Source organism: Schistocerca cancellata, chromosome 1, assembly GCF_023864275.1.
Source record: "Schistocerca cancellata isolate TAMUIC-IGC-003103 chromosome 1, iqSchCanc2.1, whole genome shotgun sequence".
Lineage (NCBI taxonomy): Eukaryota > Metazoa > Arthropoda > Insecta > Orthoptera > Acrididae > Schistocerca > Schistocerca cancellata.
Window position 1 is genome coordinate 1151775893 of NC_064626.1, and position 23118 is coordinate 1151799010.

The following is a 23118-nucleotide window of genomic DNA, read 5'->3' on the forward strand; positions in this document are numbered from 1 at the left end:
CATCTGTAATGAGATATATGACAAAGGGGAATGGGCTGGGGACTTCCTTGCAACAGTTATGATACCAATTGAGAAAAAAAGAAACACTAAAAAATGTGAAGAACGTAGGACCATCAGTCTAATTTCTCATGCAGCTAAAGTGTTGCTGAGAATGTTGAATAGAAGGCTATATGGCAAGCTGGATAGAGGGATTTCAGAGGAGCAGTTCGGATATAGAATAGGAAAAGGAACCAGAGATGCTATTGGCCTTTTAAGAACTATAGGGGGAACATATATGGAAAAAGGTAGAGAAGTCTTTGCTGATTTTATAGATTTAGAAAAGGAACAAGCTGATGGATATTTTGAAGAGGAAAGTAGTAGATTGTAAAGAATGACGACTGATACAGAACCTACAATTACACCAGAAAGTAATGATAAGGATTGGAAATGAAATGTCAGAAGGAAGCAGCATTGGACGAGGTGTTAGACGAGGTTGTTGCCTTTCGCCACTGTTGTTTAACGCAAATCTTGAAGAGATTATTGCAAAAGGCTTACATGGGAAAAGATGAATATTTATTGGTGGAAAGAAAATAGAACGTATAAGATTTTCTGATGACATGGTATTAGTGGCAGAAAGTGAGCGGACAGTGAATAACATGCTGAAAGATCTGAATGGGTGGAATGGTTCAAATGGCTCTGAGCACTATGCGACTTAACTTCTGAGGTCATCAGTCGCCTAGAACTTAGAACTAATTAAATCTAACTAACCTAAGGACATCACACACATCCATGCCCGAGGCAGGATTCGAACCTGCGACCGTAGCGGTAGCTCGGCTCCAGACTGTAGCGCCCAGAACCGCACGGCCACTCCGACCGGCAATGGGTGGAATATGGGATGCAAATAAACACAGCAAAAACAAAGAGTATGGTCATCAGCACAAGACGCAGGCTGTCCAGAATTAAAATAGGGCAAGCTACCATTAGCCAAGTACGTGCATTTAAAAATCTTCGAATCACAATAACTGAAGAATTAAGATGTCACCAGTAGGTGAAAACTCGAATCGCCATAGCGAAGGAGGCATTCAACAGAAAGAGGAGACTGTTATGTGACAAATTAAAGTTCTAAGGAAAAGGCTTGGCAAATGTTTTGTCTGTAGTGTAGCGCTATACGGGGCAGAAACATGGACGCTGAGACGATAGAACGAAGAAAGGTTAGAAGCATTTGAGATGTGGATGTGGAGGAGAATGGAGAGGATAAGCTGGATGGAAAGAGTGAGTAATGAAAGAGAATTGAAAAGGGTTGGTGAGAGAAGATGTCTGCTGAAGGTTATAAGAGAAAGGAAAAAGAACTGGTTGATACATTCATTGAGAAGGGAGTGGACATTCATTGAGAAGGAAGTGCTTGCTAGCAGATGCTTTGGAAGGACTGGGAGAAGACTGAGAGGAAGAAGGAGATACAAGATGATTGACAACATAAAGGGAAGAGGAAATTATGCAGTCCTGAAGAGGATGGCAGAAGACCTATCAGCCTGGAGAACCACCATGTGAAAACCTGCCTTTTGGCAGAACACTGACGATGATGATGATGTATTACAGGCCTGCTGATAGTGCTTATGAACAATGACAACCCTTTGTGAGTTGGTTGCAATGCATTCGGAACACACCTGGAATTTTTGGATGTTTGTGGGCATGGATGAGGAGATGTACCTGAAACCTGCTTTCACATGAATGGTAACTATGTTAGTTAGTTTATTTGTTTGATGTTCTGCGGATCGTTTGCATAATAAATGGTTATAAGGTAGAATGAGTCACTTTACATTTATATCACAAATTAATCTGTAAATATGGACCATCCTGAACGTTTAAAATTTTAGTGCAGTGTCTGTCAGAAATTTTATATCACTGGGTAAGTGATCAAAAAATTTAGATGCAACATTGTACTCCACTTTTTGTGTAAAAACAACTTTATTGTGGAACGATGAATGTTATTTTTCCTTCTGGTATTGCAACTATGGACATCGTTGTTCTTTTTGAAATACAGCAGATTACTTACAACAAACTTTATAAGGGAATAAATATACTGTTAAACAGTAATCAGAATGCCCAACTCCTGGCTGCAAGGCGATCGTGGCAGAGCACGTTTTTGAGCAATTAAGTCTTGAAGATTAATTAGCCTAGAACATTATCCTATGTGACATTACTGAAGGAAAATATGCAAAATAAGTCAACTTATTCATTTATCTCTCTCTCCTAGATTTTTCAACGATTCTAAGTGCAAATGTGGCTGAACTATGTTGTTTTAGAGTTCCAAAATGTGATTTTTCCAGTTTAAATTCTCATCAGTGAGGCACCTAAAATTTATGAAGTTTACCCCCTAATCATTATTCGTTCACCATATGTTACACTTTTCACTGGTGCAGTATCCCTAGATGTGCAGAACCGAATATGTTGTATCTTTTTTAAAGTATTGAGAGTGAGACCGTTCGCAGAAAACCAGTCAATGACATCTTTAAGCACATTTCTGACCATTTATTCTGTTTCTGTATGCATGCTTGGATTGATTACAGTACTAGAGTCATCTCGAAAATGAACTAATTCTGCTTGTTGTATGTTAGACTCAAGGTATCTTACTTGTAAGAGGAAAAATAGCAGAGTCTTTGGGAACTGTATATGTGATTTCTCCCCTGTCAGAAGAATCTCACCAGATTACATTGGCTGAATTGCTAAGTACGTATTTCTACATTCTTTTGTTTAGATGTGACATTATCAATTGGCTGCTTACACCATCAGTACTATACAACTTAAGTTTATCTAGGAGAATATTGTGATTCACACAATCAGATGTCTTAAATGGGTCACAGAAAATACTAACCAGCGTTATTATCTTATTTAATACACGCAAAATTTGGTTAGTGAAACGTACATGTCATTTTCAGTGGAGCAACTCCTCTCAAATCCAGACTCTGTTTTGCTCAGGATATTGTTGTTGCTCAGGTGAGATACTATTCTAGAATACATCACATTCTCAAAAATATTGGAAAATGCTGTCAATAGCGAGAGACAGGTCGGTTGTTATTGACATCTCTCCCATCACGTTTCTTATAGAGGGATTCATTTTAATATCTCTGGAAAAATGCATTGCGTTAGTGATGAGTTACTAACAACTGGCTTGTTATGTGGAAGAAATATTTCGTATTCTGTCAGAAATACCATCAAATCCAGATGAGCTTTTATATTTGAGAGTACATAATTTTCTTAGTGTCAGAGGATGAAGCTGGTGATACTTTCATACAATCTAATTTTATGAGAGTTGCTTTTTTAGCATAATACCGTGATTTCTTGCCATGAGTTTGTGGGTAGTTTGGATCCTTGGGGATTCTGTTAAAAGGTGTTCATGTACCACTTTGTAATAAATCGGATCAGGGAAACGACTGGACCCGAGTTCATTAGTATTATTTGCTTGTTACGTTCGTCTCTAGTCGCCTCATTCGTTTGTACCTATAATAGTGAATTCTCTGTATATTGTTTATTGCCTTTTCCCTGAAGCTTCATATGCATAAGTGTTCGACATGACTACTGCAGACATCTCCTCCTCCTGCATCTCAGTGTTCACCTGTTCCTCCCTTCCAGTTACTTGCCTGCCTCATCCTCCCAACTCTCTATATGTACATCTCCTCCTCCCCAAAGTGTCTCTCCATCTCCTCCTCCCCTCTATTTGTCCATCTCCTCTAATCCTCTCTCCAACCACTTCCTTCCCCCCTCCCTCTGTCCATACCCTTCTCAACTCCCTCTGTCCATATCCTCCCACCCTTTTCTCTGCCTACCTCATCCTTCCCCTCTACCATCTTCCCCCCATCCCACATCTCTGCTAAGCCATGCCTTTCTGCACATGAAGCCCCTGCAAAGGAGGTCAATATAGCATGCTGGCACTACTACCACACAAGCCTGTAATGCAGGGCAGCTTACACATTGGGGGCTGGAAACTTAGTTTTTGCTCCTGATGTGTAGACTACACTGCAAAGGCTGGCAGTAAGCTAGGCCAATACTATCCCCCACAACCCACCTGTTTACGTGAGCTTGTTTCCCAGGGGCTAGAAAAGACATGTATTTGTCTGTATCTCCGCTCCTATTGGAGCTAGGAAGTCATAAACGACACAATGCTGATACTAGTGAGGCTGCTGTTTCTGTACCAAATTTAATTGAAATCAATCCAGGGGTTTGCAAGGAATTTCCACTCTGCTATTTTTGTGTATATACAAAGAGCAGACTGGAAACTACCGGGTGATCTAAAAGTCAGTATAAATTTGAAAACTTAATAAACCACAGAATAATGTAGATAGAGAGGTAAAAATTGACACAAATGCTTGGAATGACATGGGGCTTTAATGGAAATTTAAAAAAAAGTGTTGCTAGACGCGTGAAAGATCTCTTGCGCGCGTCGTTTGGTGATGATCGTGTGCTCAGCCGCCACTTTTGTCATGCTTGTCCTCCCAGGTCCCCAGACCTCAGTCCGTGCGGTTATTGGCTTTGGGGCTACTTGAAGTCGCAAGTGTATCGCGATCGACTGACATCTCTAGGGATGCTGAAAGACAACATCGGACGCCAATGCCTGACCATAACTCCGGACATGCTTTACAGTGCTGTTCACACCATTATTCCTCGACTACAGCTATTGTTGAGGAATGATGGTGGACATATTGAGCATTTCCTCTAAAGAACATCATCTTTGCTTTGTCTTACTTTGTTATGCTAATTATTGCTATTCTAATCAGATGAAACACCATCTGTCGGACATTTTTTGAACTTTTGTATCTTTTTTTTTGTGGTTCTAATAAGCCCCATGTCATTCCAAGCATGTGTGTATGTGTGTCAATTTGTACCCCTCTATCTACATTATTCCGTGATTTATTCAGTTTTCAAATTTATACTGACTTTTTGATCACACGGTACATATAAAAAATCACGGAATAATGTAGATAGAGAGGTACAAATTGACACACATACACACATGCCTGGAATGACATGGGGTTTTATTAGAACCAAAAAAAATACAAAAGTTCAAAAAATGTCCGACTGATGGTGTTTCACCTGATCAGAATAGCAATAATTAGCATAACAAAGTAAGACAAAGCAAAGATGATGTTCTTTACAGGAAATGCTCAATATGTCCACCATCATTCCTCAACAATAGCTGTAGTCGAGGAACAATGTTGTGAACAGTACTGTAAAGCATGTCTGGAGTTATGGTGAGGCATTAGCGATGGATGTTGTCTTTCAGCATCCCTAGAGATGTTGGTCGATCACGATACACTTGCGACTCCAGATAACACCAAAGCCAATAACCGCACGGACTGAGGTCTGGGAATCTGGGAGGCCAAGCATGACGAAAGTGACGGCTGAGCACACGATCATGCTGAGCACAAGATCATCACCAAACTACGCGCGCAATATATATATGTATATATATATATATGTATATATATACTCCTGGAAATTGAAATAAGAACACCGTGAATTCATTGTCCCAGGAAGGGGAAACTTTATTGACACATTCCTGGGGTCAGATACATCACATGATCACACTGACAGAACCACAGGCACATAGACACAGGCAACAGAGCATGCACAATGTCGGCACTAGTACAGTGTATATCCACCTTTCGCAGCAATGCAGGCTGCTATTCTCCCATGCAGACGATCGTAGAGATGCTGGATGTAGTCCTGTGGAACGGCTTGCCATGCCATTTCCACCTGGCGCCTCAGTTGGACCAGCGTTCGTGCTGGACGTGCAGACCGCGTGAGACGACGCTTCATCCAGTCCCAAACATGCTCAATGGGGGACAGATCCGGAGATCTTGCTGGCCAGGGTACTTGACTTACACCTTCTAGAGCACGTTGGGTGGCACGGGATACATGCGGACGTGCATTGTCCTGTTGGAACAGCAAGTTCCCTTGCCGGTCTAGGAATGGTAGAACGATGGGTTCGATGACGGTTTGGATGTACCATGCACTATTCAGTGTCCCCTCGACGATCACCAGTGGTGTACGGCCAGTGTAGGAGATAGCTCCCCACAGCATGATGCCGAGTGTTGGCCCTGTGTGCCTCGGTCGTATGCAGTCCTGATTGTGGCGCTCACCTGCACGGCGCCAAACACGCATACGACCATCATTGGCACCAAGGCAGAAGCGACTCTCATCGCTGAAGACGACACGTCTCCATTCGTCCCTCCATTCACGCCTGTCGCAACACCACTGGAGGCGGGCTGCACGATGTTGGGGCGTGAGCGGAAGACGGCCTAACGGTGTGCGGGACCGTAGCCCAGCTTCATGGAGACGGTTGCGAATGGTCCTCGCCGATACCCCAGGAGCAACAGTGTCCCTAATTTGCTGGGAAGTGGCGGTGCGGTCCCCTACGGCACTGCGTAGGATCCTACGGTCTTGGCGTGCATCCGTGCGTCGCTGCGGTCCGGTCCCAGGTCGACGGGCACGTGCACCTTCCGCCGACCACTGGCGACAACATCGATGTACTGTGGAGACCTCACGCCCCAGGTGTTGAGCAATTCGGCGGTACGTCCACCCGGCCTCCCGCATGCCCACTATACGCCCTCGCTCAAAGTCCGTCAACTGTACATACGGTTCACGTCCACGCTGTCGCGGCATGCTACCAGTGTTAAAGACTGCGATGGAGCTCCGTATGCCACGGCAAACTGGCTGACACTGACGGCGGCGGTGCACAAATGCTGCGCAGCTAGCGCCATTCGACGGCCAACACCGCGGTTCCTGGTGTGTCCACTGTGCCGTGCGTGTGATCATTGCTTGTACAGCCCTCTCGTATTGTCCGGAGCAAGTATGGTGGGTCTGACACACCGGTGTCAATGTGTTCTTTTTTCCATTTCCAGGAGTGTATATGAGTGGAAAACCTCATATATATATATATATATATATATATATATATATATATATATATATATATATATATATATAGTGCTAAAAATAAATAAATTATTACTATTATTGTAATAAAGAATGTTGGTCTGTTATGTAATTTTTCTAAAGATATTGTTATTTCTTGGTAATTCATTGAATTATCAATATCTATAGTTTCAGTATTTTTGAAGAAGTCTATAAATATATATGAGTGGAAAAACCTCACAATCTCCTGGATATATATATATATATATACCCACGATTTTTCAAGAAGTTTCGAATATGCTGTGTGTGTGCGTGTGTGTGAGTGTTTGTGCCTATATAGTAGGGCGACACTTGCTTTGCTTACAGCACGTGACCCTTGACAGTGGGGACTTGTGACACACAGCTTGTTGTTCTTACCTGTGGTCGTGCCGGCAGGGTGCCAGGTGTACGGCTTCGTGGGAGGCCTGACGGGCACGGTGTCGATCGCCACGCTCACGGCGATCGCGGTGGACCGCTACTGCGTGATCGTGCACCCGCTGCGGGGGCGCGGCCGCAGCGGCCTCTGGCGCTCCCCCAGGGCGCGCGCAAGGGTCGGCGTCTGCGCCGCCTGGCTGTACGGCGCCGTGTGGGCGGCGCCGCCCCTCACCGGCGCCGCGTGGGCCGGCCGGTACGTGCCCGAGGGCTTCCTCACCTCCTGCAGCTTCGACTACCTGCAGGTGCGCAACACTCCGTTCTAACCGGGCCATCTGCTCCTCTGCGTGTTGCTGTTGTATATGTCTCTCTCAATCTCTCTCTCTCTCTCATATATGGGGTGAATCAACGAAAGTGATTCGAGATATCGAAACAAGGTTGTCAGAAAATGATACTAGGCAGAAGGGCACGTAATTTCATGCACAGAAAGTATTCTTAACTATAGCCAACATGTTCACCGGCGAGACAAACGTGTGGTTCCTGAAGAGCGGCAGCAGCCTTTTCAGTAGTTGCAGAGACAACAGTCTGGATGATTGATTGATCTGGCCTTGTAACATTAACCAAAGCGGCCTTGCTGTGCTGGTACTGCGAACGGTTGAAATCAAGGGGAAACTACAGCCATAATTTTTCCTGAGTGCATGCAGCTTCACTGTATGGTTAAATGATTATGGGTAATATATTCCGGAGGTAAAATAGTCTCCCATTCGGATCTCCGGGTGGGGACTACTCGGCAGGTCCGCGTTATCAGGAGAAACAAAACTGGCTTTCTATGTATCGGCGCGTGGAATGTCAGATCATTAATCGGGCAGACGGATTAGAAAATTTAAAAACGGAAGTGGATAGGTTAAAGTTAGGTATAGAGGGAATTAGTGAAGTTCGGTGGTCATGTGAATACAGGGTTATAAATACAAAACGAAATAGGCGTATTGCAGGAGTAGGTTTAGGAATGAAAAAAAAAACTGGAGCTCGAGTAAGCTACTACGAACAGCAGAGCGCGAATTCTTTACAGATGAATGGAGAAACTGGTAGAAGGCGACGTCGGGGAAGATCAGTTTCCATCCCGTAGGAATGTTGTAACACCTGAGGTAATACTGACCCTACGACTTATCTTAGAAGACAGACTTAGAGAAAGCTTTTGACAATGTTGAGTCGAATATTCTCTTTCAAATTCTGAAGGTGGCAGGGGTCAAATATAGGGAGCGAAAAGCTATTTATTATTTTTACAGAAACCAGATGGTAGTTATAAGAGTCGAAGGGCACGAAAGTGAGGCACTGGTTGGGAAGGGAGTGAGACAGGGTTGTAGCCTGTCCCCAACGTTATTCAATCTGTATATTGAGCAAGCAGTAAAGGAAACAAAAGAAAAATTTTGAGTAGGAATTAAAATCCATGGAGAAGAAATAAAAACTTTGAGGTTCGCCGATGACATTGCAATTTTGAATTTTGTCAGATACTGCAAAGGACCTGGAAGAGCAGCTGAACGGAATGGACAGTGTCTTGAAAGGAGGATATGAGATGAACATCAACAAAAGCAAAACGAGGATAATGGAATGTAGTCGAATTAAGTCGGGTGATGCTGAGGGAATTAGATTAGGAGATGAGGCACTTAAAGTAGTAGATGAGTCTATTTGGGGAGCAAAATAATTGATGATGGCCGAAGTAGAGAGGATATAAAATGTAGTGGCAAGGAAAGTGTTTCTCAAGAAGAGAAATTTGTTAACATCAAGTGTAGATTTAAGTGTCAGGAAGTCGTTTCTGAAAGTATTTGTATCGAAGTATAGCCATGTATGAAAGTGAAACATGGACGATAAATATTTTAGACAAGAAGAGAATAGAAACTTTCGAAATGTGGTGCTACAGAAGACTGCTGAAGATTATATAGGTAGATCACGTTACTAATGAGGAGGTACTGAATAGAATTTGGGAGAAGAGGAACTTGTCGCTCAACTTGACTATGAGGAGGGATTAGTTGGTAGGACATGTTCTGAGGCATCAAGGGATCACCAATTTAGTACTGAAGGGCAGCGTGGAGAGTAAAAATCGTAGAGGGAGACCAAGAGATGAATACACTAAGCATATTCAGCAGGATGTAGGTTGCAGTAGTTACTTGGAGATGGAGAAGCTTGCACAGGATAGAGCAGCATGGAGAGCTGCATCAAACCAGTCTCTGGACTGAAGACCACAACAACACAGTACTACCGGTATCACAGAAAAAATTCGTCGGTTTTGAAACCTTCTTTGTCGTCTCTTCTTTCGTAGGGATTAGCTGATGTCCAAGTTCCCTTTGTTTCGTGAGTTTTCTGTGGTTTTGAGTTGATTTTGTGTTCAGAATGTACAGTGAGGAGGAGAAAGGTCTGGGGCAAACTATTTACAAAGTTTATGATGAGTCTGCAGATGAAGGGAACAAAATATTTGATGACGCTTCAGATTACACGTTCATCGTAATATTTTTACCGATTGTTTTGTTACGAAGGATTTTCCTGCAGGTAAATCAGGGAACAGTTCCAAGTGTACTATTCCAGTAAGCTTAATATTGGTCACGTATCTTTCCATGTTTCAATTTCTGTCACATTGTGCTCCACTATGAAAGCTAAATTTTGTTTTGAGCGGTTCTTTATATTTGAATGGGCTGAATAAGAAATTTAAGCATAAAGACCACTTGTTTGCTTATCAGGCTATATATTTGAATACCAGAGCTCATTTTCAATAATTTTAATATGATACTTGCTATTAAATTGAGATTTAACTTCTGGATTCATATTTAACACTATCATTGTCAAAATATGTATATTTAAAGTGGAACTCCAATAAAGCCAAAAACGTTTTGAATTTGCAATTACATATTTGTACACTCGTGTTATAACTTCCAAAAAACCACGTATTTCATCCAGTCCACGCGTAATGACAGCTATCTGCAACACCAGCACCGGAAGTGTTAAAGACATTAACTGCCAGTGGGCATTGATTTATATCAATGGTGAAAGTTGAAAATGTGTGCTCGAGCGGGATTGAACTCCAAGTCTCCTGCTTCCAACGTAGGTGCACTGATCACTTATACTGGTGCTTAAGTACTGGCGCCGTAAAGAAGTGCAAATATGTGGATTGTTTCGAGGTGTGTGGCTGGCGTAAATTTTCACCAGCAGCAATTAATATGTCTAACTTCGCATCTCCACAGTCTGTCGCTACGATTACTGCTGTAACAGTCTAAATTGATTGATAAATTAACTCGCCTTTGAACAGAGTGATATTTACCTCTTCTTTCTTGAAGGAAAGGGTTCACCGTCCAGTTCCAAGAATGCAGTGAAATACAGACATAAATAATGTCGTTTTCCGAAGTGTACAGGCTAAGGTTTATCCATGTATCATTTTTCAGGATGAAGCAATTTAGAAATGAAAGGAACTGCCTCGCTCTCCAGAAGCTATATTACAAAATCTTTTACATAGAAATATATTGTCTGACATACACTCAGTATGTCCACCCAGAATCATGGACAGGAAGACATAGATAGATGGAAAGTGAAAAATTTGACATCGGCTCGAGGAAACATTAGGATAAAGATATATATTCATCTTTCTTTTTCGTACATTCTTAGCGGGGGCATGTTTATATTGCATCTTTGCCCCGCATAGAGTTCAGATGGTTATTAAGTGACATATACTTTATGGCTAAACCAAAATAAGACCTATCACGCGCTACACCACCCGGACACACTGGTCACCACAAACACAATGATTCCCCTAGCCTACCTCCCGCCAGACCCAAATTCTCAACTTACACCACACATTACTGATGTAGTGCCACTGCACATCTGCCTAGTAAGCAGGAGATCCGGGTTTGAATCCCAGTGTGGCAAAAATTTTCAACTTCCCCATTGATATAAATCAATGTCCAATGACAGATAACGTCTTTAATTCCTTTGCGTCTTCATTCGTAGTGGCCGCAGGATCAACGTGTTGTCTGTTGTTTCAGACATGACTGAAAGAACAGTCATTGCATATATAATTGCAATATTTTTGTGGGGCAGTTGGTAAAATATCATGGTGCTTGCTCTCTAATTTATAAGTTGAAATTTTTGGTTGTCTTGAGATACACAAGGGCCTGAAAGTTATTTGTGCAGGTAGCCAAAAAGCGATGGAGAATGTACTGTCCCTAGTCTTCATTCCACTCATCCACTTGCCAGCACGCGTAAACTGAAATAAAATGTTGTAGCTCTCAAAGAACAATGCAAAAGAGTCAGGAACCGAGACGATAAATAAAAGCCTATTGTCGTTTAGTCAAACAATATCTTACGATGAATGCTTGCACGCACAAGAATAAGTATGAGAATCACTAAAGCTCGTCTGTCACACTCGGCACTCGAAGCAGTTCGGAGACTATTTCTATTGTTTGTTCCCATTCATGAAAATTGTGCCTTAAATGTAGAGAATGATCTCCCACGATTGCCACGAGGCTTTCTATTATATAGTGGTCGGAACACAGAATACGGACAACGAAACATTGGTTTTCCAGGTCGCGAACATATTCGGAGTGGAGCGTAGCACATTCCCATAAGACTTACAACGATCGAATAACCTCCCAGATGCAGACTCCTCGTTACTTATGTATGCTCGGTGCGGACGACGAAGGGAACACTTGTTCCAAAACTGCATGTAGCGTTGGCAACTGTGTTCAGCCAGCAACCGTTATGACTCTAAAATTATTTATATCGTTTTTAGTTGAAGACATACAACGATTCCAATTTTTCTACAAATAAATCTGTACATTATTTATGTTCTATAAAATCCTTAGCCCGATTACTCTTAAAATTTGAACTCTACAATTTTTCACACGGAAAAATTGGTATATGGCGGCCTCTGAACTGTCTCTTTTTGTGTCTGTACCTTTTAACAATTACCTTATTACCTTCAAAACTGGTACAGCTTATTTATTACGTATATAAAATACAGTGCAATCTTTTTAGCTTTGTAGCTTAATAACAGAGACTAGGTAATCTAACTCGTTTTACGAAATTTTGATACATGACTTGGTTTCTTTCTTAATAACTCAAAAAGTAGGTAATTTACCTTCATGGGAACTTCTGTCATAGTTTTGCGTGATAAACGTCACCACAAATGAACTTTGTAACTTTACTATTATGCGCTTCCAATATTTCGCAAAATATGGAATAATTCAAAAGGTAAACTCCTACCATGTGTTTTCGTGACAAACTGCATTTAATTCCAAAGATATGAATTTCTATTGTGTTCCTCTTACATGTTTTGCAGGAAGCGGATTTTTGAAGTAACTAATTAGTGAGCCATGTAGAGACTGACAATATTTAACAGCGGCGCGGGGTAGCCTTGCGGTCTGAGGCGCCTTGCCACGATTCGGGCGGTTACCCCCGGGCATGAGTGTGTGTGTGTGTGTGTGTGTTGTCCTTAGCGTCAGTTAGTTTAAGTTAGATTAACTAGAATGTAATCCTAGAGACCGATGACCTTAGCAGTTTGGTCTCTTCATAGCAAGTTACCACAAATTTCCAAATTTCCCAATGCGTAAAATTTTCATAGTCTTTTAAACAATCTGACCAAGTTTCGGAATGATATTTAAACATTTAAGTTTCACTTAAGTATACCGTTCAATCTCCTTGTTAACAGCTCACAGCATATTCTCCGGAACTCTGCTGGATTGACCTTGACCAAACAGCTAGGAGCAAAATCAGTGCTTTACTCCCCGTACTAGCGTGACTTTGCTTCCCTTCATATCATTCATTTTTCAGTCTCAGTTGCACATTTTGTAATACTTGACATGTTTCGATCTTCCTGGATCATCTTCACATACAAAATTATGACAGTTCAGTTTTATTTACTTTACATCGCATCATCATCATTGTCATCATGGTTACTATCATTGTGTTCTTGCAAAGGCAGATTTTTGGCATGGTAATTCTCCCTGCTCTCATGTCCTCTGCCATCCTCCTCAGACCCGCATATTTTCCGCTTCCCTTTATGCCACCTATCTTGTAGCTCCTCCTTTCTCTCAATCTCCTCACGCAGACCAGTCCTTCTGAAGCTTATGTTGGCAAGCACTCCCGTATCAACGAATATCTGAAATTAATGGACAGAGGTGAGCATGCACATAAAAATAACATGGCACGAAGACTCGTAAAGTTTCAGTTATTACTTCGACAGATCAATCTGCAGCCCTGAGACACTCTGACAGCATGAGTGTCTCTCTATATATTCACCGTCGAATGTGATATACACTCCTGGAAATTGAAATAAGAACACCGTGAATTCATTGTCCCAGGAAGGGGAAACTTTATTGACACATTCCTGGGGTCAGATACATCACATGATCACACTGACAGAACCACAGGCACATAGACACAGGCAACAGAGCATGCACAATGTCGGCACTACTACAGTGTATATCCACCTTTCGCAGCAATGCAGGCTGCTATTCTCCCATGGAGACGATCGTAGAGATGCTGGATGTAGTCCTGTGGAACAGCTTGCCATGCCATTTCCACCTGGCGCCTCAGTTGGACCAGCGTTCGTGCTGGACGTGCAGACCGCGTGAGAAGACGCTTCATCCAGTCCCAAACATGCTCAATGGGGGACGGATCCGGAGATCTTGCTGGCCAGGGTAGTTGACTTACACCTTCTAGAGCACGTTGGGTGGCACGGGATACATGCGGACGTGCATTGTCCTGTTGGAACAGCAAGTTCCCTTGCCGGTCTAGGAATGGTAGAACGATAGGTTCGATGACGGTTTGGATGTACCGTGCACTATTCAGTGTTCCCTCGACGATCACCAGTGGTGTACGGCCAGTGTAGGAGATCGCTCCCCACACCATGATGCCGGGTGTTGGCCCTGTGTGCCTCGGTCGTATGCAGTCCTGATTGTGGCGCTCACCTGCACGGCGCCAAACACGCATACGACCATCATTGGCACCAAGGCAGAAGCGACTCTCAACGCTGAAGACGACACGTCTCCATTCGTCCCTCCATTCACGACTGTCGCGACACCACTGGAGGCGGGCTGCACGATGTTGGGGCGTGAGCGGAAGACGGCCTAACGGTGTGCGGGACCGTAGCCCAGCTTCATGGAGACGGTTGCGAATGGTCCTCGCCGATACCCCAGGAGCAACAGTGTCCCTAATTTGCTGGGAAGTGGCGGTGCGGTCCCCTACGGCACTGCGTAGGATCCTACGGTCTTGGCGTGCATCCGTGCGTCGCTGCGGTCCGGTCCCAGGTCGACGGGCACGTGCACCTTCCGCCGACCACTGGCGACAACATCGATGTACTGTGGAGACCTCACGCCCCACGTGTTGAGCAATTCGGCGGTACGTCCACCCGGCCTCCCGCATGCCCACTATACGCCCTCGCTCAAAGTCCGTCAACTGCACATACGGTTCACGTCCACGCTGTCGCGGCATGCTACCAGTTGTAAAGACTGCGATGGAGCTCCGTATGCCACGGCAAACTGGCTGACACTGACGGCGGCGGTGCACAAATGCTGCGCAGCTAGCGCCATTCGACGGCCAACACCGCGGTTCCTGGTGTGTCCGCTGTGCCGTGCGTGTGATCATTGCTTGTACAGCCCTCTCGCAGTGTCCGGAGCAAGTATGGTGGGTCTGACACACCGGTGTCAATGTGTTCTTTTTTCCATTTCCAGGAGTGTACAATATTATGACAGTTCAGTTTTATTTACTTTACATCGTATCATCATCATTGTCATCATGGTTACTATCATTGTGTTCTTGCAAAGGCAGATTTTTGGCATGGTAATTCTCCCTGCTCTCATGTCCTCTTCCATCCTCCTCAGACCCGCATATTTTCCGCTTCCCTTTATGCCACCTATCTTGTAGCTCCTCCTTTCTCTCAATCTCCTCACGCAGACCCGTCCTTCTGAAGCTTATGTTAGCAAGCACTCCCGTCTCAACGAATATCTGAAATTAATGAACAGAGGTGAGAATGCACATAAAAATAACATGGCAGGAAGACTCTTAAAGTTTCAGTTATTACTTCGACAGATCAATCTGCAGCCCTGAGACACTCTGACAGCATGAGTCTCTCTCTATATGTTCACCGTCGAATGTGATATATTTTTCACACGACTCTCGAGGTCTTGCAGGTAACGTTGCTTGTAGAAGTCAGCAATTTGGCTCTTCGTTTCAGATTCCATCTCGGAAAACACCGCGCCATCATTCGGCCCTGACTTCATTTCTGTGGCACAAGATTTGGTACGTAGGGCATCTGCAACTGGGAGGCATGCTTAGTTAATTTTAAAAGATCCGATTCAATTGTACTAGTGATTATTCAAATCATGACCACTTCTGTGGTGTGAAAATCCTATCTTCGGGTGTATAAAACTGTAATATACAAAGGAGGGAAGAAATACAGTGCAACATGTCTGTAAAAACCGGAAGAGCAGACCACTGAATCAAGGCGACTCATGTATTCAATGTTGACATCCATATCACGAAGTGGTGTGAGTCAATGCAAGGATTCAATATCACTCCATCTAGAAAAAAGGGAAGGGCCTAATCATCAAACAGAGCTCAAAGTGTAACGTGTGGGTGGGTAGGACGAAGGAAACATAAACCGAGAACAAACACTGTACTAACGTTATTAGTGATCATATAGCAGATTTGGATTGACTTCACCGAGAGCTTGCAATTCTTCATTTAAAAGTATAATAGAGTATGAACGAGTTGTGGTATGCTGTTTGGCTAAAAAACTCTCAAACGTGGCATTTTAGGCAACGAGGTAGTGGTACATAGGCACAATGAATGAACAAGAGGTAAGAAACAGTAAAAACAATGACAAAAACTAATGGCAACATAGACCATGCTAAGGAAATATTCATGTGTATAATATATTATAGGCACAAGTTCCATTGCCCTGTTGTCTAAAACATCACATGTTTGAGTGTTATTTAGCGTAACGACATACTGCGGCCTCTCACTATCCTTTTAAACAATCAGTCCACCTATCCGGATAGGTTTCAGGTTCTCTGCCCCTTCACTCTGCGATGGTAGATACTGGTTTAGCCGATAAAAGCAGTGTTGACGAAAAGTCAGCTAAATACCTACCACGCAAAGACCACATAACTGCAGTCCACGGGCAGCATTTGAAAGTTAGCTGAACTATCGGGCGTTCGCGATTCTTGCATGACTCGTTATGACAAGTGTCTAAAATTTCCTGTAAGCTGGTTCATTCTCTTTAAAACACATAAAACGGCTATCAAGTCCTTATATAATCTCCCGACACTTCGTATGCAATGTTACTGTCTCTATTACAAGTTCACACCGAAAAGCAGCCAGAAGATATTTTGTCCGACCCGATATTTTAAACGTCCTAAACAGTCACTGACCCACGACTATTTGCGAGTTAACACAGTCAGTCATTCAGTACTCTTCTTGAACAGATGTGCTCGCCTTAATGTGTCGTAAATTGTGCTAAACGCCCCACACGGAGTTTATGTATGACATGAAATGTTCACACGAAATCTCCTAAAATAAACTACTCACAAAGCTCAAACTTACTCAAAATACTCAACACTGTAGTCGCTTTTTATTAACTGCACGAGAACCGATCAAACGCGCGGATTTCATCATTTTGGTACAATTCTGATCAGCGTGATTTAACATCTGTGCTTTTGCCAGAAGACGGCACCCGAGCGACTACCTCGACTCATAGATCTGAAGCACATTAACCTACTAAAGGCGCGGAAAATGCTGAATTCATATTGACTAGTATGTTAAGCAGTCAATCAGATCATCTAGAGCATTTCTATACCCGCGGTAATTCTGTCAGCCAACCAGATTACCACAAGTAATTTGGACTAGAAATCACGTGATTCCGAAACCAAATAAAATTTAATGAAGACAAAATACGATTCCTTTCCACAAAATAAATTACAAATAATTTTAATACCCAAATCTCCTTCTCGCAGCCCTTTCCGAAATGAAGCTCACTCGGACGTATGTTACAAATTTCCCTACTACACAACAACTTTCTCACGCTTACATTTACGTAGTTTTAATAAAATATCACATTCTCACTCTACGTATGTCATCTATTCACTCTCTCAGTATCTCCTAAATACACAACAAAACACAATGAAATAATAATTTTCTGATGTACTGTCAATTAAGCCAAAAACCTGTGGCACTGAAACTAAAGAAAATTACATTATGTGAACCTATCATCTTGGTCGTAGCTTCAATTGACACTATCGATGAATACATCACAGTACCTAACTCGGTTTCACAATGCCAGCACGGTTATTAGGTGTTTTAGGTAAAAATTTATATCTCAGAAAGTAGTGAAGTTATTGATTTGAAATTGTAACAGAATGGTTGTGTTATCCATAGAATTTGGTACACAAAGTATCAAGAAGACCGATTAATATTTAATAGTACTTTGTCAGATTCACAGACAGTATGTGTAACGCACTGCACGCAGCGTTAAGCAAGTACAACGGTTCGCTCGGCACAGTAGCCAACGTCAGCTGTGTCAGCGTCAGAACCAAACATATCCTCCCCTCCCGACTCCACTGCAAGCTACGCCACGCTTTCAATGCAAGATGACGACTTGAAATGGTTCAGATGGCTCTGAGCACTATGGGACTTAACATCTGAGGTCATCAGTCCCCTACCCTTAAAACTACTTAAACCTAACTAACCTAGGGATATCACACACAGCCATGCCCGAGGCAGGATTCGAACCTGCGACCGTAGCGGTCGCGCGGTTCCGGACTGAAGCGCCTATAGCCGTTCGGTCACCGCGGCCGGCTAAGATGAGAACACTTAATAATTTGCTACGTTACATTACAACAGCTCGTTCATATTCTATTATACACACATCAAAAAAAGTTTTACATCACGTCAGTTCCGAGAGTTCCGAAACCTGTACAGAAAATTGGAATGGAGATCAACATAAACATCAAAATGGTTCAAATGGCTCTGAGCACTATGGGACTTAACATCTATGGTCATCAGTCCCCTAGAACTTAGAACTACTTAAACCTAACTAACCTAAGGACATCACACAACACCCAGTCATCACGAGGCAGAGAAACATAAACATCATTTCCTACCTTTTCATTGTTCATGAAAACCACACATCGGATGTTGTACCACCATACAGCGAGACCTTCAGAGGTGGTGGTCCAGATTGCTGTACACACCGTTACCTCAGATACCCAGTACCACGACCTCTTGCATTGATGCATGCCTGTACTCGTCGTGCCATACTATCCACAAGTTCATCAAGGGTCTGTTGGCCCAGATTGTCCCCCTCCACAACGGAGACTCGGATAGATCCCTCAGAGTGGTTGGTGGGTCACGTCGTCCACAAACAGCCCTTTTCAATCAATCCCAGGCGTGTTCGATGGGGTTCATGTCTGGGGAACATGCTGGCCAGTCGTATCTAGACGTATCAGGAGTCCCATATCACTCCAACTGTAAACACCCATCCCATTACGGAGCCTCTATCAACTTAAACAGTCCCCGCTGACATGCTCGGTCCATGGATTCATGAGGTTGTCTCCATACCTGTATACGTCCATCCGCTCGATACAATTTGAAACGAGACTCGTCCGACCAGGCAACATGTTTCCAGTCATCAACAGTCCAACGTCGGTGTTGACGGGCCCGGGAGAGGCGTTAAGATTTGTGTTGTGCAGTCATCAATGGTACACGAGGGGGCCTTCGGCTCCGAAAGCCATATCGATGATTTTTCGTTGATTGATTCGCTCGCTGACACTTGTTGATGGCATAGCACTGAAATCTGCAGCGATTTGCGAAAGGTATACACTTCTGTCTCGTTGAACGATTGATTCTCTTCAGTCGTCATTGGTCCCCTTCTTGCAGGATCTTTTTCCGGCCGCAGCGATGTCGGAGATTTGATGTTTTACCGGATTCCTGATACTCACGGTACACTCATGAAATGGTCGCACGAGAAAATCCCCAATTCATCGCTACCTCGAAGGTGCTGTGTCCCATCGATCGTGCGCCGACTGTAACACCACGCTCAAACTCACTTTAATCGTTATAATCTGCCATTGTAGCAGCAGTAACCGATCTAACAACTGCGCCAGACACTTCTCTTATATAGATGTTGCCGACCGCAGCGCCGTATTCTGCCTGTTTACATATCTCTGTATTTGAATAGGCATGCCTATACCAGTTTCTTTGGCGCTTCAGGGTAACTTTCTATATAGTCACCGATCCGCTTCTTAAAAAGAAGTACTTGCCATAATGTCTCGTGATGTTCACGAAACACGCTACACGGAGTTTAAGTACGTACAAAAACTTCGCATGCAAGCACCTTCCAGACCTTCACCATAACGTTCGAAACTAAAGGTGCTCCACAAACTCGATAACAGAACGATATAACGTAAGATTTCTTTCATCGCAACAAAAATTCGTGTGCAGCGATACCACACTGGTTCGTGCAATAAAAAAGTACCAAACGATTTCCAGAGATACATTCAGAAACGCAGCAGGAAGCACTACCACAAATCGCGGGAATAGCTTAATCCCTATTGGCGCGTAATTTGGGCAGTCAATCGGATACTCATATACTCTCGGTAATTCCTAATCCCTCGAGTGGCATTACAGAGAGCAATTTATAAAAGGAATTCTGTATTTGCGAAACCAAATTTAATTTAATAAATCAAAGCATAACTTAGCCACAGAAATGTTCTCTTCTCGCTGCTTTTATACAAAAACGTGCACACTAGGACATACGTTTCATGATTCATGATAGCACAAGAACTTTCGCACGCTAACATTTTACATAGTTTTAATAACATAAAACATACACGCATCACTTATGGCTTCCATACATTCTCTCACTTTCTCGACAACTCTCACACAGCGAAACATAATTATATCAGCAGCTATTGTATTGACACGAAAGAAAAGTCTACAAAAATAATTACTATGAACTGACCATTTTTGTGGCCTCGAACGATATTATAAGTGAATCATTTAGAAGCCTTAGCTCTGTTCTGTGGTACCAGACACTTTATTGTAATTTGTAGCTAAAATTTTGAATCTCCGAAAGTACTGAAGGTAATGATCTGAGATCTTTTCAGTACTGTTGTAGTATCAATAAAAACCAGGAATATATTAAAAACTTGTAAGATTTTCTCAAGCTACTACATAGGAAAAACTGGCAGGAATTTTCAAATTAGATACCTTGAACACATCAACTGTTATAAACATAACCAATTTACTAAATCAACACACAAAAAACACTGGTAACCCATTCGAAAACATAGATGATCTTAAGATACTCCACCACTTCCAAAAACCTTATACAATGGATTTAATGAACGAACCTGAAATTTACGTGCACTACAAAAAGCAAGGAGAAAAATTCTCAGTGACAAGCTAGACAGTGAATCAGTTAATTTATACAAATGTTTCTGCCGATTTTCATACATATATACATTTTCTCTTTAGAAAGAAAAATATAATCGATAATTTAGCAGTCAATAGGGATAAAAAGTACATTTTATTATATACAACCTTATATACCCACATAACACAATCCAAATCAGTGTAACAACTCTGACTGCGTAGGAACTCATTGTGAAGCCACAGTGTCATAGTATATAACCTGCATGTACTGTAAACGAACAGTGTAACTGATGATTTGCAAGTCTGTGATATTTTGTACAATGGAGGAGGCACAATACCTGTAAGTTAACAAACAGAAGTACCATTTTTAACATTAGCATTTAAAAACCCTAAAAAATTCTTTTTGGTCGATTTTTCGATTGCAGTCTAACCTCGAAAAGAGGCAAGAGGGACAGAAAATCACACATGCAAACTTCACCAAACGTATTCATTTAACAAATGCACAAATGCATTTGAAAATGGAAGTGAATTCTCGAAACGCTTTGTGGTAAGCAGCAAAAAATAAGTAACTGGTGAAGTTTTCATTATTTATATTAAAAAAAGACTGCTCTCTCCCGGGAACGTGATGAGACACTCTTAGATCGTGTATTTCAACGCAGGATGGGAGAATAATTTGCTACAACACATTCCATTAAGACCCATGAGCCCCCTTTTGTAATATCCAGGGGATCATTATGAATCGCAGCGATTTCATTGTAATTATTGTCTTTGATCAGAGGAGTCATTTGTGTACGTCTCACTTCGTATTTCTTGCAGTTACCTTCTGCACTATACTGCGGCAATTCTTTCTATGTATGGCACAAGTTTTTTCGAGCTATGATACTTCACAGTGACAATGAGGCGGCAGTTACTTTCGAATTAAGTTTTGCATGCCACTGTAGATTGGAGTGGCAAGGCGTGAGGTATTCGTAGCTGCAATCGCTTTTAAAGCATTGTTAAAAGTATCAGTATTGTTGTTGTAATTATTATTATTGCCGTTGTTATTATTGTAGCTATTGTTTACAGCTATCCAGTTAACAGGATTGTTATTCTATTTATTATCATTATTATTGTCATAGTTATTATTATTATTATTATGTTATTGTTTATTATTGTCCGTTACTGCGTCGCATCACGCCCCCGTCTTACATTGAATAATGTCGTATGCCGTCTATTAAAGTATAAGGCCCAACCTCGTAGAGATTAGGCCTACTGAGCGATTCCAGATACTCGGAAAATAGCTGTTGTTGTGTCTGCATAAATAAGGATAATATTAAAAGTTCCCGTGCTCACAAATTTTATTTCTATTTGACGTAAATTCTACAATCTTCCTTGTCTAAAACTGCAATCAAGAAGTTGTAGAATAAGACTTGTTGTTTCGCGGAGAGGGAAATCGTTTTTCAGTAGATAACAAAGCCAGGTGAAAAAGTCTGATCTGCGACAGTGCATTTCGAAGATAAGTTTTGATTCTTTTCAACACCGAAAATGATCTTTCTGCCGAAGCCCTGGTTGCTGGAATGGTTACAATTAATTTCATTAGTCCTGATGCTTCAGGTACTGTTGCGCTGAGACGAGGGCGGTGAGGCACTGACTCTGTCTAAATATTGGCTGGTTCTAGAATTCGTATGAAGTATGTTATCACAGATAGTTCAGTCCTTAGTAGAGGACTGTCTGCAGTAGGTTAACATAAAGGAATTAAATGCAGCCTCAGGGAAGTTGTCTGTTTATTGACCATACTTTTCACAATTCATAAGTGAAAGAAACTCCAAATTATCCAAGTCAGCCCAGCTGTCAGTGAACAGACGCGAGAGAGCATCAACAATTTCACAAAACAAGGCACGGTACGGTGCTTCTCTGTGAGTCACGTCACTCCATTGCTTCTTTTTTTTTTTTTTTGGAAGCTCACTTCGCTTTCTTCTGTCTCGGTTTTAGACCACATTTCTTCAAATTTGCTTCGGAGTTCCTGTAACTCAATCTTAAACTGGCCACCTTTCTTGAAACAGTATTCGAAGTCAGAGAGTTTAGCTTTCAGTATTTTGAAAAGAGGTACTGACTACCGAAGTATAGACAAAGAACCATAAATTAAGAAATTGAAACTAAATTGCATAAGTGTGAGTTAAAAGCCTTTGGCACACGCCCATGTTTCGTCATCCCTCTGATTAAGATAATCTTTCTTAGACTTGAAAAGTTCTTCGAGCTGAGTGTTAAAGTTCACCACTAGCTCGATTAATCTGGTGTTGTATAACCATCTGGTGCTGGATAGAAGAAAAACGACTCTTGATCAGTTCATCCAATGACTTGCATTTTTTAGGTGATTTGGATAAAAAAGAAACACAACCAGAACTTGTCTGCAAAAATATT

General features: G+C 42.3%; 1 protein-coding gene across 1 annotated transcript in view; it reads left to right on the forward strand.

Annotated features, from left to right (window-relative positions):
- LOC126136259 (opsin, ultraviolet-sensitive-like) overlaps positions 1-23118 on the forward strand; it is a 185807-nt gene that overhangs the window by 127646 nt on the left and 35043 nt on the right. The window contains exon 3 of the mRNA XM_049915205.1: positions 7327-7607. Within this exon, the coding sequence (XP_049771162.1) occupies positions 7327-7607 (281 nt within the window). The remainder of the gene's footprint in view (positions 1-7326; positions 7608-23118) is intronic.